Here is a 16204-nt window from a genome sequence, read left to right as displayed (position 1 = left end):
TATAATTTGCAAATGAAGCAATGAAAGATGAATTCTATAAACAAGTCAACATTTATGACTAATTATTTGTTTTGTGAAACGAAAATTATGTATCCGTGGATTCAAAAAATTTGCAAATTATGTTGCCCAAGATGTGGGAAATTATTTTGTACGAAAGAACATCAAGGTAATGGACAGACACAAATAAAATATTAGAGGAAGAACTCACAAAACTCGAACAAAAAACAAAGCATCGAAAAAAAATATAAAGAGCTCGAAGATATGTTTTAAGGACAATCATCTAAAAAGGAAGAGAAATTTTTTAGTCTAAGGGACCATAGTCAAAAGTTACTTGAGAAAGTGAAGAGGTCCAAGTCTAAGAAGCAAAAATTAGAAGAAGAAAATGAATGTCTCGAGAAGAGATTCAATGAGAACCTATCAAAAAATGAAGAAGAAAATTTGCGCTTAAAAAACCTTAATCAAAATTTATTAGAACAAATTAGAGATTTAAATATGGAACGTCAAAACACTTGAAATAAGGTTGATGTATCAAAAACTGAAGAACTCTCATGTTTCTAAAATTATAATGAAATTCTACTCATTTAATTTAAGAAACTTAAAAATGATAAGAAATCATTGAAAAACAAATTAGGAGAACTTATCAAAAAACAAGTATCAAAGATTTCAGACATAATGGTCCAAGTTGAAGCAAAAGGAATGAATACCGATCCAGTGAATATCACAACTCAAGAAAATGGCAAACTAGTTGGAGTAAAAACTAAAAACATATTCAAATGTAGCATTTCAATTAATGAAGATTTGAAGTGAAGATTATGTAACCAACTCGTGAAAATTCTGTCACTGCAACCACTGATTTACTTTACCTACTTATTTCCAATAAGTTATCTATGAAAACCCTTCAATAAACATTAAAATAAATTGTGCTGCAAATATCACACCATCATACATAAACAAATACATGCACAAGAATCAACACATCGACACAGATATTTTGGACAACAGTGCCCGGAAAAACCCAATGTGGGAAAACTGGTGTAGCAAGGGAAGATTTTATTATTCAACAATTCTTCAGTACAATAGGGTGCCAAACTGGCTTACCCAACAGAGAGACAATTCTCCAGCGCTTCTCCCAGTCTTAGCGTCAGCCTGACTGACCTCTGCGTAGCTCTCAGACACTTTGTGTCAGCTCCTGCCTCTCTGCGTCAGCATTGGGCCTCTCTGCGTCACCCACGCTAGCCCTCTAGTAACTGCGTAGTCTGCTGCCTCTGCGTCTGCCTCTCCAACCTCTGCGTTGGTCTTCTGGTGCTGTTCCCGACTCTCTGTTTCGTACTTGCTGCCTCCTGTTGCTCTCTAGACCACTAGTTCGAATTTCTCAGCTAACCCCGCTCTAGAAATCGAATTGACTGGTCTCCCTCAGTGTGTTCTCCAACTGACCCTCAAGCTTCTTCTTATACTCTTCTCGTTGGTCCATCAACGACTGAGATTAAATCTCTAATCAACGGCTAAGATTATATTTCGCTTGATCCATGACTTTTGGACTCTTCTAACTCAGTTTTTATATTAATACCCATTAATATTTTATTTTTCCCAAGTTTAGACTTAGGAACTCCATTAAAATATTAATTGTTTTAATATCTCCCAAATCGGTTAGAATCTGCCCAAACCATTTCTGAGTCTTCGAGATCTCATGTGCTTTAGCCTGTCCTCCAATTTTCATGGATAGAGCACATCCAATGCTACCCCAAATCAACACAACTCAACAACCTCGGTTCTTGAAGTAAAGCAGGAAATTGCCACATGCATGACAAGGGAAAATCAAACCACAAGAACTCCTTATCGACATCTGAATCACAAGGGTAGACATTTCAATCAGTCTACATAGCTTTTATCTCCCCTAAGGCTGGTGGTATGTTCTATGGAGTTTTGGGACCTCTAGAAGTAACAAATGCACAATTAGTGGAGACATGTCCTATGACTTTCAGGGGTGTCTAGGAATTCTGAACCATAAATTGTTTGACATTGGGCAGGCATAAATTGTTTGACATTGGGCAGGCAGGGCTTGGAGAAGTGCTTAGAGAATTTGATTTTTTGGTACAGTCAGGCTGAAAAGTCCTGGAAATTGGCATTCTCCTAAAGAAGCTTCTTATCTTCCAGCCCATTGCAGTTAAATACAAACATAGGAATTTTTTTTTTGGTGAATCAAAGTTTATCTTTGTTTTTTCGTATTGATTTTTCAGTAGTTGAATGCCAGAAATGATTTTAGAGAGGCCTGAGAACAGAAGGACTAATTGTTGAAAAAAATGATGCAATATTATGATTCTTCTTACAGGTTATACGGCATGATATGCTCTCTATAGGATTAGAGCATGCTATTTCCAGTGGAAACTGGACTGTTAAGCGATTCCGAATGGAAAGGAAAGGTGTCACTCAGGTAGTTGTCAAATGCCATACTTTTCCCTGACTGTCATTTATTTATTCAGAATGTGCAGCCTTGTTATAGTATGGGGATGTTACTAAATGCCATTGATTGATATGTCATATCATTTATGTGCTTGTAGAAGTTTGTTCTTGTTTGTCTGTTCATTCTAATTTAAAGCTCATTATGAAATTCATTTCATGATATTATATTCACATTTTTTTGGCTGGCAAACTAGATTGTTTCTAGGTTATCATTTATAGCAGCACTGGGGCATATGACAAGAATTTCATCTCAGTTTGAAAAGACCCGAAAAGTTAGTGGGCCAAGGGCCCTACAACCAAGCCAGGTCCCTTTCCTGATTCTTCTTTACTCGTGAGCAGAAATTTGATTTGCAATACATATTTTTTGTTGCAGTACTTTATGCTTTTGATAGGTTACTTGTACATTTCATTTAGGATGTCTTAAGTAAAGGGTCTTACTTTTGAAGACTTATCTGTGATTTTATATAACTTGTATAAGCCACATGGCTGAGCAACTCACACTTGTTAAATTTTAACATGGCATTTCATGAGCAGTGGGGCATGCTTTGCCCGTGTGATACCCCTGAAGGAGAAGCCTGTGGACTTGTTAAAAACCTTGCATTGATGACTCATGTTACAACCGATGAAGAGGAGGGTCCTCTTATTTCACTGGTATACTATTTATTTTTCAATATTATGAAAATTGCAGTGTATCTTGATGAATATTAGGATTTCCCTTTTTTGATGTATTGCTGCAAATCTCGTTACTTTTGCCCTATATCTTTATTTGGTGCATGTAAAGAATGCTAATTAAAGCATAACAATGTGGTTCTGCTGCTTGCTTTTAATCTTTCTCACTTTTTGTTAAAAAAAAATCATAGTATTTAGGTCTTATAGATACAAGTTTCAGAGCTGTCTCATACTCTGGCAAGCTATATTAGTGAAGTTTCTCATTCATCTAATGAGAATTTTAAAGGGTATATATGCAGGGATTGATGCTTCTTGTAATCTGTCTGATCAAAAGTCTGAAAATTCAAATCAAGTTTCTAGTACATGTCCACATAATTTGTTAGAAATGCAAGTTCATCACTATGGGAGAAAACAACTGAAGCAACAAAACTTTACAAAAAGGGAATGCCATGCTCATCTATCCAAATCTATTTTATGAATTCAAGAAAGACAATTTCTAAGATTTTTTTAAGATTGTGAATATTAAAAATCTGAAAGTGCCTATCTGAAGAACTGAATAGAAGGTTGCCAAAGCTGTTGCTTGCTGCTGAAAAAGATTATGTTTCAAAAAATAGAAATTGTGGAAAATAGCTGAATCAGGAGTCTGAGAGTGCCCATCTAACTGTCTTCAACCTTCTATGCATCCTCCAAAAATGTGAATTTCAATCCAATGCATGGGGAAAACCTACTAAAATAGATCTGGAACTTATTGGTGGTATACTCGCCCCTATTATTTGATCTCAGTTCCTTAATCTTCTTACGAGTCTGGGTCTCCACAAGAGCTTTGAAATCCTAAAATTGACTGAATACCTCACCCTTGGGCTTCATGAAGTAGATCCAAGTCTTCTTGGAAAAATCATCTATGAATGTTGCAAAGTACAAAGACCATGCGAACGAATCCACCAATATAGGACCACAAATGTTTGAATGCACCAAGTCTAGCACTTTTTTGTAGAAAGTTTGACCTAGATCCACCCTGGTTTCAGCATGTTTAATCCCTGTTACCACATAATCTAGCAGGCCCCTAAGGAAGGGAAAACCTAAGGTACAAGTACTAGACTAAGTGACAACAATGGGACAATGACCCACTGACACTTTAGTCAAGGTCCTCTGCTCTTTATGGATTTTCACCGATGGCATGATTCTCGGTGGGAAGAGAACCATTTATAATGGATAAATCAATGATTTAGGTATGAAGTGATTGCACCAAGCCCATTCAATGAGAGACAAAACAATGGCTTGATGCTTGATAGAAGTTAACACACTCTCCGGGAAAAGCTTTAAGGTGAAGAGATCGAGACTTATAGTTTTAGATATGATGATGATAATAGGTATTCCTAAGGTCAAGAATCTTGGCGATGAGGCAAGACCTCTCAAAGAAGCTCTATGGGATGATTTAACACTTCCAAAAGGATCTTCGCTCTTTTTGGGAGACCTAAGAAAGTGTTAATTTTAGGCAACAATGGTATGTTCTATGATTTAGAGCAATTTTACTTCAATTTCTTTGTTAGCACAATATCAATATTCAGATTAGCAATCACATAAACATGATAGTAAAATGCAGATAGAACATAAACATAAACAATAGAAGACAAGAGGACACAAGATGTGGCACCAGCCAGGGACAAACCCCAATGTGGGGAAACCCTTGATCAAATCTTCTTTTAGTCTTCAATAGTTCAGCAGAGAGAGATAGTACAATTTACAAATATGATAATTTATAACAGAAACAAAAGAGCCCTAACCAGAAAAGTCAATGCTGGTCAACAGTGCAGATTTGACCCTCAACAAATCGGTCAACTTCAGTGAACTTCGTCCTCCAAACAACAAGATAAAAAAACCCTCAAAATAGTCAAATTCAGACCAGTCAAAGTCTTGTCAAACAACCCAGAAATTCGATCTCCTGAAATTTCGCTTTCCTGAAATTTCGGCCTCTTGAAATTTCGTTCTCTTCAAATTTTGCTCTCCTGAAATTTCGGACATATGGAGAGGGAGAGAGACACAAAAATCCGTACCCAATCAATGAGGAGAGAGAGAAGTGTGAAGATGAGTGTGTCCAAATGAGGCTAAGTCACCTTGTATTTATATGCTACATTGAGGATGAATAGACGTGACTGTTGGGCTCCTGAGCCTACATAAGTTTGCTGGCAGACCTTGACAATTTGACGATAATCAAAATAAATTCATAACTTCATTTGTACATGTCAGAATCAAATGATCTTTAGATCAATCCTACACCCCTCGGGGAGAGGAATCTAAGAAAAATATCAGCTGTCATAAATAAGATGACCCATGTGGAGTTTGGCCCTAGTTGCCAATTTTAATAGAAAGACTTGTGCTAGACCTAGGGTTTTATGAATAATCGTGGGAAGAAATGCTGCCAAGGTACTTAGTAGGTCAAGGTAAAAGCGGAGAAAGGGTCTCTTGATATTTATTCCAACTAATACTATGCTCATACAACCCTTAAGAAAGCCACCTATTTTAGGAAATACAAGCTAGGTTTCCCTTCTGGGACACACCTAGAGCATTAGAATTCATGGATGGATCATCGTGAGAAATCAACCAAAACTAGAGATCATCTAGGAAAGACCTCAAGGAAGAGTCTTGTCCAAACAGAATCGAAAAAATCACTCTTTAAAAGATTTTGCTTGATGCCCTAGCTAGTTGTCCTATGAAAGGGGGGCCAAAAATTTAAGGAGGAGAAAAGACGGAGAAAAGAAGGGTCGATCACCACACAACTTAGGCCAATGCCTTCTCCCTTGGGTTTATGGAGTCCTAGATGTGTTAGATAGGCCAAATTTGTCTTCAAGGAGGTTAAAAGTTGATGCCCTAGCTACCAACCTTCAACAATTACCTACTATTAGAATATGGAGTTTCATGAAGAAAAATAACATTTCATCACTAGGAACATTCATTGCATGCTATATCATGAATAATATATGCAAGAGCCAACCAAATAGCTTTCAAAATTATCTTCAACGAAATTAGGGCACAATAACATTTACTCTAGTTGCAACAATTACATACATTAGACAATTTGCAAAGAAAGATTTAATAAACAATAAATAGGTAGCAATATATCCATCCATATTCAAGAAATAGGTCAAGACAAGATAAAAAATCAACTCCAAATATCATAGTGCATCCAAGATACTCCAAAAGATCCAAGAGAAAAAGTGCGAAGTTGCCTAAGAGGGCTGAAAATCCCAAGTGATGATGATGCTCTCTCACAAATGAGAGCAAGTTCTATTTATATGAGGCCTTAGAGGTCGAATTTCTACCCTAAAGCCCCCGACTTTATCAAAAATGTGCAAAATAAAGGCCCTTGGTCACAAGCGGTCAAAGTAGCTATGATAAATTTTGAATTAACCATCCAAGAGCTAGCCGAAATGGTGATGTCATGTTGATGTAGTGCCGTTGGAGGGCCACATTGAGTTCTCTTTGTACCAAGATGTGAAAGAAGGCTCTATAAATTTCGAACAAGAGGGTGGCCCCTTAGTTTCCATGCAATACACCATGTGGGGCCCCAAAGTGGGTTTGGGGCACAAACATTGGTCTCATGGGTATTTGGATGAAATAAAATCCTGTACATTGCTCCAAATGTGGGCTCTGATGATGTTGCCTGCCCTCCCAAATCTCAAAGGTGAGACAAACCTCTTATTGTCCTTGGATTAGATGCCATAATTATGCTAAGCCGATCGTGGCACATTGGTCCAAGTGCATCATCTCGCGAATAATGTGGGGCAATGAACAAACTGCTGAAGGTGCTAAGAGTGCCCATGGCATGAAATGGTGCTCTAACACATGATGGTGTCCCATGGCTCTCAATGCTTTCCCCAGAAGTGTCAATATGATCCTCTAATGGGCTTGGCCCCCATTTAAGTTGCCAAGCCCATGTTGAAGCCTCCTTTCGATTACATATAGATCCAATGTGCTTCCTCATAATTAGGTACAATAATTCATTAATGCATCTAAGTGAACCAAGCTTGTTAATCAAGGACACATTGAGACTTCATTATGGGCTTCCCTTCCAAATTTGGGGCTTTAAGCTTGTAATAGTGCTACCTCCCTAGGTAGGAGTGGCTAATAAACAACCCTATTAGGTGTTCCCATCCCTTAAGGGGAAAGATAGGTCCAAGGTACATCCTTCAATTGATATGGGTCACGTGAATAATGATGAGATGGATAGGGACATAGGGGTTTCAAAGCCAAATACCATGGGTTTAAGGATGGTAATGATGAGACATGTCCACATATTTAGGTGTATAGATGTAGGAGGGAGCAAACATGGATTTTTCTTCATTTTCCTTTAGCCTTTTCTGGATTTTTCTTTGTTTTACTGCTCGAGGCTCTAGGAGATGAGAGCATGCCTTGTATGATATATGCATGTATTACCTCCTTAAGGTGGGGCAGTTCATTGCCTACCAAGGGTTGGGACGTGCATGGATTCCTTAATAATGCGGGGGCACTAGGAACCAGGGTGATGGCCATAATGATAAGGTGTAGAGCTCATGTTTGACTTTTTCCCATGTGCTATATTAATGTCCCGACCATCTTTTGCATCTTATAATATTCTTTTTTTTGTTTCTTGCTTGTGGCTATGATATGCTTTTAACATTCTTTTAGCTGCTTCAACCTCTGCGACAACATTTCCAGGCCTGACCCAGACATGTGGACAAGGGGAGTGTTGAAAAATCTAGGGCATGCATAATTAAATTGATTCTTCGTTACAAGATAACAATTTGTGAAGTGTTTATACAATTAATCTTAACTTGATGTTCCATTCATTATTAGTGCGTGTTTACTTCATCAAACTGCTATCAAAAACCAGAAGAGACAAGGACACAAATATTTGGCTTACTTCCACGGCTAAAACCTCTCCCTCTTGGAGAGGAAAACCCACGCAAAATTCTTCTTATAGAGATTTCATTGATGAATACCAATACCATGACCCTTGACACAATCTGCCTCTCTAAGACCAAGACATCAATTCCCTTCTTCATTGCTGTTGGAATCATTATCCTTGTTGCACCTCTGCCTCACTGAGATCTTCATTACTGTGGACATCATTGTTGCACTATGATTGTCTCTTGAGATTGCCATAGAGGTGATCTTGGCTTCTTCATTGAGATCATGATCTTTCAAGAGCAAGATCATGATCTTTGTCACTGATCATTATTGTCATCACAGTTTCCTTTATGATTCTATATCATAACAATTGTTGTCATTACAGTTTCCTCGTTTGCACCATTTGACACATCTTGAAAACCTCATCACTGCTCCTCTATATGTCTTGGCTTCACAATTCTCTTCAACATGTTTATATATAATATACATATGCTGAGATTGTAGTTGTCACTACTCATCAAGACTGTTTCTCCTTATCATTGTGATATTGCTCATTGCAATGAGATGACAGTGATTAGGTCTGCGTCTTTGATCTCATCAATACTGTAACCAATTATATCACTGTCCTTGAGGTATGTGAGGTAGCAGAAGCAAAGTGTATATGCCGAGATTGTTGTCACAGGACTTAAGATGATGCCGAGACTGTTATGCATCCTCATCTTAAACCCTTTCTGCTCTATATGTTTGATATTGACACATGACTACACCTACAGGTATGCCGAGATCCTCCATCCAAGATCTACATCTTCTGTTCATAAATATGTCGAGATTATCATCACAAAAATTATGTTTATTTCCAAATCACACGTTAATACTCAACCTTTTCTGCTTTATCCATTTGAGGACTTCAAACAGGTATTCCGAGAGGATATTAACCTAGGTTCTGCTGCTCCTTATACCCATCCGAGGAGGCAGCTGAACCCTAGATCTATCCTACCTTAATGTGGATCTTCTGCTCCTCAATTACCCAAAAATTCAGAGACAAATTGCGAGTTCTCTTGTGTCATTTGCGCTGACCCTTCGTGGGTATTTATAGTAGTGTGTGCTCCTATTTGAGCCGACTTGAGTGTGAATGGATGTGTCTCTTCCCTTGAGCCGACGTGACCTTTATTTATGCATTTTAATTCATATTGGAGCCGACATGAAGAATTCCTTCTCCTTTTCGCTTGCAGACTTCTTGGAGGATTATGCTTGGTCTTTGGAGGGCTTCTACACAACTTTGTGGACTTGTTTACATTTACATAAACTCATGAGGAGTTTCTATACACATGACATGACTCTTTGACATATAAATAAATCCTAAAGACATCAAGAAGAAGTCTTTCACCTAGTGACACTTCTTGCTCATGAAACCCATGTAGCAAGGCATACAAAAATAATTTATTTCCTTTTATTACATCGTTTACAAAGATCATGTCATTATGAAGACCGAACCTAGTTACACTTTCTTCAACAGGGAGGAGGCCTACCAATGCCTTGTGGACCCAATGATCATGTGGACCTAGAGAGGGAAGATGATGAAATAGGGCTTGTAATGTGCGGAGGGAAGTGAAAAATGTGAAATGGGAAAATGGAACTACGCTAGCAAAATCTAGGTTTCCCAAATAGTGCCCTTACTGAAGCTATAAGCCATGAGAATAGGATTGAGGATTAACCCCCATTTAAGGTGAGGGAACAAAACTATAGTCGAAACTCTTCCTTCTTCCAAGTCATCCAATAATCCATGCCCAAAATGCCCAAGGAAGAACAAACATAATCACTTGATTGCACAATGAAAAACATGCCTTTAGGATTGGATTGCCCACCTTCAAGCATATGCTCTTGACAAATGGGCGAGGGGACATATAACTGGCTCAGGGAGCGAAGACCAAATGGCACAATTTATCAGCTACAATGGTGGTTGTCAAGGGCTGCTGGTTGCTGACTGAAGACAAATCTAGGAGAATAAATCTCCTATGGGGTCACCCAATTTTGGTGGGTAACACTTGGCTCCAACTAGGACATGAGCTCATTGTGGAGTGCACAAGCCATGTACTCAAACAGGGATGTCTTGAGAACACCAACAATCCTCTAGGACCATAGACTTGTATTCTGCACATCACAAACAATGTTGGAAGCATGTGTCATGGGCGTACTTTTATTGCCCATGTTTTCATCACATAATAAAATCATTCATAAAAGAAAATTTATTCTATGATGCAAATCTAATCTAAATGCACGTATTCTAGCACAAGAACATGATATGATGATATTAGCTATGTAAAATCAATACGCAATGCATCCTACTCTAACATGGATGCTACACTATGAAAATGCTAAGTATAATCATATAGCTAATGTAACTAGCATATCATTAGATCATGATCATATTTGCTATCCCTATGATTCATTATGGTACACATTTGAAAGCAAACATGACAATCATGACACTCATATGCAAGGTCACAAGTGTGGGAGGTGGGAAAATAAAGGGACCGTAAATCATGTGAAGGAACACTGGAAAAAGGAGGGGAACACAAGCTAGGCCTACACCGTCAGGTTTTTCCTTTATTCAAGAATATGGAGAAATCAATGATTAAACCCCATAACCTTTTCTTAAAGTTTCTTTTGTTCATGAAGTTCCTTTTATGTCCTCATGCTCTGGCCGAGAAGGATAGGAGGGAAAATAAGGCAGACAAGGGGAATTACGTGATCCAGGTTATCTTTTGTTTATAGATGCATGAAAAGAATTACATAAACAGTTTGTAGCTTAACCAAAGAGAAACTTAAATGTGCACATGTAAGAAGAAGAAGAAGAAACACATGAGAAGACAAGAAGACAAGAACTTGATAATGGAGTTCGTCCCTCCTGGACTATGTCTCCGGGCCCTGCTCGATCAATGGGGAGGTCTTCATTCATTAAAAATGGCATCAAAAGAAGTTACATTCATCAATTTAAAAAATGGAGCATTATACCTCCATGCTGAAAAGTGCCCGAAAATTGGAGAGCTCTGTTGCAGAAACTGACACCACCAATGGATTCCTGTCGCCGAGAGGTGTAAAATCCATATAAAACTTGCCCAATTCTGATACTGGACCAAAATCACCCTCCTGCAAAAATTCTGCTCAGGCAAGGTTCCACCAGTGTTTCTGAGTGCTCAAGGTTCCACCACCTTGTCTCGAAATTCGTGCCGCTGATCTCCCTCCTTGCCAAATGGTAAAAAAATGAGTTTTATATAAATCTGGGCGGAATAATCCATAATGTGGTTATGGTTTATTTTTATCAAACCCATTTTAAAATAACCACACTCCATTTTTCATAAACCGTATGCCATATATATATATATATAATATTTTTTTAACTTTGATTGGGGGGTGGGCCCGTACTCCACGGGACGACACTCAACTACCTCATCTACCTACGGAGCTGTGTATTAGTTTGGTTGTACGTTGGTTATGTGGGGGCGACGGGACCACCACGTGCTGCCCCCCACCCATCTCCATATTTGATACGTATCTCCGTGCAATCTTTACACCATAACCAAACATTGATCATGGCGTACGTTGGCTGTTTGTGCATTGACCTTCGTTGGTTTACCATACTTTATATAGTATATGGTTAACTTATAATATATGCGTTGGTAAACCTTGCATAATTTTGTTATAACCATCTGTTATATGGGATGAGGTTATGAACTAATATATAGTTCATTTATTTGTTTTATACGGTTTTTTTTGTTTATCATATGTGATTTTTTTATATGGTATATAATATAACCATATATGTTATATAGTTATATATATTTTGGTTATTATTATATTTTTGGTTTTGATATAGTTAATTAGATAACTATATAAAATCTGCAGTTATAATCAAAATGTTTCTTGTGCAGGTTTAGGAGGCTAATGATGGGCTGCCATGTGTCAAGCTGCTATGTGGGTCCCATGTGCTGACTGGGATGCCATGTGGCACACTATGGGCCCCATTTTTTTCCCTGCCATACCAACCTTTGAAGAGTTCCATCTTTTGCATACGAGCTCAGATTGACGAACCGTTTGCGCCATCGCGATTAGGAAGACGAGCCCTTTGAACTGATGCCATCAAATTCTCCTTTCTGCCATTTTGAATTTCAAGCCTTTATCCATCCTCTTGGTGTCTCGAGATCCTCCTGGATCAATCCTCCCCACTGAGGAGCTTTTGGTCCTCCAAAAGCATGAAAGATACTCTGCAACTTCTTCTATACCCTGTCTGCATCACAAGCGCCCTGAAAAGGTCTCGCTTCTATCTCCTTCACCTTTGTCCTTCGGAGCCTTAAGCGACGAACCGACACCTGCTACCTCTGCAACCTGTAGTACATTGTTTTTTCAAATAACATGACCAAACTAATGACCCAAAATGTCCCATACTTGCCACGAGTTTATCACACTCGGTGGTCAAATTTACAATAAGATGGACTCAATACCCCAGCTATGACAACAAGGCCGACTTATCATGGTTGCTCCAACAAGTGATGGAAAACACATCATCACTGCAACCCATGATTTACATTCATAAGGCCAAACATCACTTTCATAGTTTAACATGCAACTCAAAATACAACTCAAACATGACCATACATCATTGTTGCTGACCAAGTGATGGAAACATCTAATCACTTTTACACTAGAATGCAACAAATGATTTACAATGGTGGCCATAACAAGTTATTACCCTTAAAAAAACCAACTCAATAAAGTAGACCATTGTGGACGAGGTGGTTGTATCGGTTGCACATATTCATCTTTTGGCTTTTCTAGCGCTGGTTCCAAAGCATGAAGCATCAGCCATGTGGTTTGCTGGTGTCCCTCTTTGTTACAATGACTACAGTGATTCTTTCTCCTCCAAACCTTCGGGGCTGTCTTGGGGCGCTTCCCCTTGGTGTTCCTTCAAAAGGTCTTCATGGAGCCTTCACTATCGCTAGATTGTGAGGAAGGAATTCCATCATCCGTCGTGAGCTGGTTACTGGCCATATCAAAGTTTTTCCCCATCTCCTTTCGGGCGTATCCGCTTCCTGCATAACGCGGCAACTACTTGACTTTGATGGGGTTTATGATGCCTTGGCCTTGGGTGCCGAGGTCCTTTCCTTGATATCCCATTTTCTTCATTAATTTGGATCCAATCCCTGTAGTATGGTTTTCAAAAGCAGCAAATTCATCATCATGAAAATCATATGAAATTGGAGAATCGCTTTTTACCTCGCGACAGCTATGCTGCGGCTGTTCCAAGGCCTCATCCTTGGCTTGCAACTGGCGTAGTAATCTTTGGTTTTCATCCCTTGCCTCTTGTAGAAGCCTCCTTAGCTCAACATTCTCTGCTTGGATGTTGTGGTTAATTTCTTCAAGTTCTTGGCGTCCTACTGAGGGAAGTGTCCTGGTTGAAATCCTTGATTCATAACCAGAATCAGACCCCAAATCTATGGGTCCTCTTGTCGCGACCCCCAGGGCTGCAAACTTCATCTCATCACCGGAGTCAGACCCCAAGTCAACGGGCCTACCTCGTGCAAATCCTGTAGCTGTGACTTTCTCATCTTCCTCTGACTCAGAATCTTGGCTTTGCTGTATGGTGGCGACGACCTTCTGTTTCCCATTTCTGTCATTCCTTTCAGGTCTCAGCTCAGGGTGCAGCTTCCAGCAATTCTCTTCATCATGCCCCTCTTTCCCACAATGGGTACAAGAGGGCTTTGCTCCCCTTCTCTTGACTGCTGTCGTTCTCTTTGATTGGTCATCTTTGTCATATTTGCCCCTGTTCTCAATGTGAATGGCCTTTACACTGGCCGCATCAATGGTGGTTGGTTCAAACAATAACAATGAATGTCTAATATAATTATGTAATGATCCAATGTATTTAGTTACAATTTCAGGTGTATCAAGTGCAATACCCAAATTTAGTGCTTGCTTTCTAAATTCTTCTGTAAAACTCTGAACATCTTGACCTTTGCCTTGCCTTAAATACTGCCAGTTCATTAAAGCTTTTTGCATGTAACCCAATGGATAAAATTGTGCTTTTAATGCAGAAATGAAATTAGGCCAAGAGGAATAAAGATTACCCACATCCTTACTGCTTTGTACCTTGCTCTCCCACCAAACAAGAGCGGTGCTGGTTAATCGCAAAGAGGCCAACTAAATCTTTGCTTCATCCTCCACGATCTGCTGAATCCTGCAGTAGATCTCAATCTGCCTAATCCAATTATTAAGTTTTTCTGCATTACTTTCACCATTGTACATGGGGAGATCAAATTTAACATCTAATTTAAAGAAAGGCTTCTTAGATGTATCTTTGGAATTTCGATTATTATGATGGTGAGAAGAAGAGGAAGAACTTCCACTTGTGGAAGGAGAAGGAGGTGGATCTCCTCCGTCATCATCTCCATGTACTGAACCTTGTCCTTCTGGAGTTTTCCCCTCTGCATTTTCCAGTTTTTTGAGCTTTGAGAACAACTTCTCAACATGATCTGCCATCATATAGAAAGTCTTGCGGAAATTGAGCTCCTCCTCATACCGAGCCTCTTCATCTGCCATGTTTCTCCTTCGATGTGCACACCCCGCCTCGGGATCGAAAGACTATAATTCTCCTTCTCCTCTTCGGAGCTTGTTTCTCGTTAGCATACAAACATGCAATTCACATCTAAAAACACCTGCTCTGATACCACTTGATCTAGGTTATCTTTTGTTTATAGATGCATGAAAAGAATTACATAAACAGTTTGTAGCTTAACCAAAGAGAAACTTAAATGTGCACATGTAAGAAGAAGAAGAAGAAACACATGAGAAGACAAGAAGACAAGAACTTGATAACAGAGTTCGTCCCTCCTGGACTACGTCTCCAGGCCCTGCTCGATCAATGGGGGAGGCCTTCATTCATTAAAAATGGCATCAAAAGAAGTTACATTCATCAATTTACAAAATGGAGCATTATACCTCCATGCTGAAAAGTGCCCGAAAATTGGAGAGCTCTGTTGCAGAAACTGACACCACCAATGGATTCCCGTCGCCGAGAGGTGTAAAATCCATATAAAACTTGCCCAATTATGATACTGGATCAAAATCACCCTCCTGCAAAATTTTTGCTTAGGCAAGGTTCCACCAGTGTTTCTGAGTGCTCAAGGTTCCACCACCTTGTCTCGAAATTCGTGCCACTGATCTCCCTCCTTGCCAAATGGTAAAAACATGAGTTTTATATAAACCTGGGCGGATTAATCCATATTGTGGTTATGGTTTATTTTTACCAAACCCATTTTAAAATAACCACATTCCATTTTTCATAAACCGTATGCCATATATATATATAAAATATATTTTTTTAACTTTGATTGGGGAGTGGGCCCGTACTCCACGGGACTGCACTCACCTACCTCATCTACCTACGAAGCTGTGTATTAGCTTGGTTGTACGTTGGTTATGTGGGGGCGGCTGGATCACCAAGTGCTGCCCCCACCCATCTCCATATTTGATACGTATCTCCGTGCAATCTTTACACCATAACCAAACATTGATCATGGCGTACGTTGGTTGTTTGTGCATTGACCTTCGTTGGTTTACCATACTTTATATGGTATATGGTTAACTTATAATATATGCGTTGGTAAACCTTGCATAATTTTGTTATAACCATTTGTTATATGGGATGAGGTTATGAACTAATATATAGTTCATTTATTTGTTTTATACAGTTTTTTTTGTTTATCATATGTGATTTTTTTATATGGTATATAATATAACCATATTTGTTATATAGATATATATATATTTTGGTTATTATTATATTTTTGGTTTTGATATAGTTAATTAGATAACTATATAAAATCTGCAGTTATAATCAAAATGTTTCTTGTGCAGGTTTAGGAGGCTAATGACGGGTTGCCATGTGTCAAGTTGTCATGTGGGTCCCACGTGCTCACTGGGATGCCATGTGGCACACTATGGGCCCCAATTTTTTCCCTGCCATACCAACCTTTGAAGAGCTCCATCTTTTGCATACGATCTTAGATTGACGAACCGTTTGCGCCATCGCGATCAGGAAGACGAGCCCTCTCAACTAATGCCATCAAATTCTCCTTTCTGCCATTTTGAATTTTGAGCCTTTATCCATCCTCTTGGTGTCTCGAGATCC

General features: G+C 39.0%; 1 protein-coding gene across 1 annotated transcript in view; it reads left to right on the top strand.

The window, feature by feature from the left end:
- The window catches only part of NRPC2 (nuclear RNA polymerase C2), a 292525-nt gene that overhangs the window by 111225 nt on the left and 165096 nt on the right, over window positions 1–16204 (top strand). The window contains exons 18-20 of the mRNA XM_089392785.1: window positions 2330–2431; window positions 2655–2765; window positions 2995–3111. Of these exons, the coding sequence (XP_089248911.1) occupies window positions 2330–2431; window positions 2655–2765; window positions 2995–3111 (330 nt within the window). The remainder of the gene's footprint in view (window positions 1–2329; window positions 2432–2654; window positions 2766–2994; window positions 3112–16204) is intronic.

Source organism: Pinus tabuliformis, chromosome 1_1, assembly GCF_031772625.1.
Source record: "Pinus tabuliformis cultivar Carrire ecotype Pingquan chromosome 1_1, CPIR1, whole genome shotgun sequence".
Taxonomy (NCBI): Eukaryota; Viridiplantae; Streptophyta; class Pinopsida; order Pinales; family Pinaceae; genus Pinus; species Pinus tabuliformis.
Note: the sequence above shows the minus strand (reverse complement) of the source record. Positions and strands in the feature narration are given on the sequence as shown.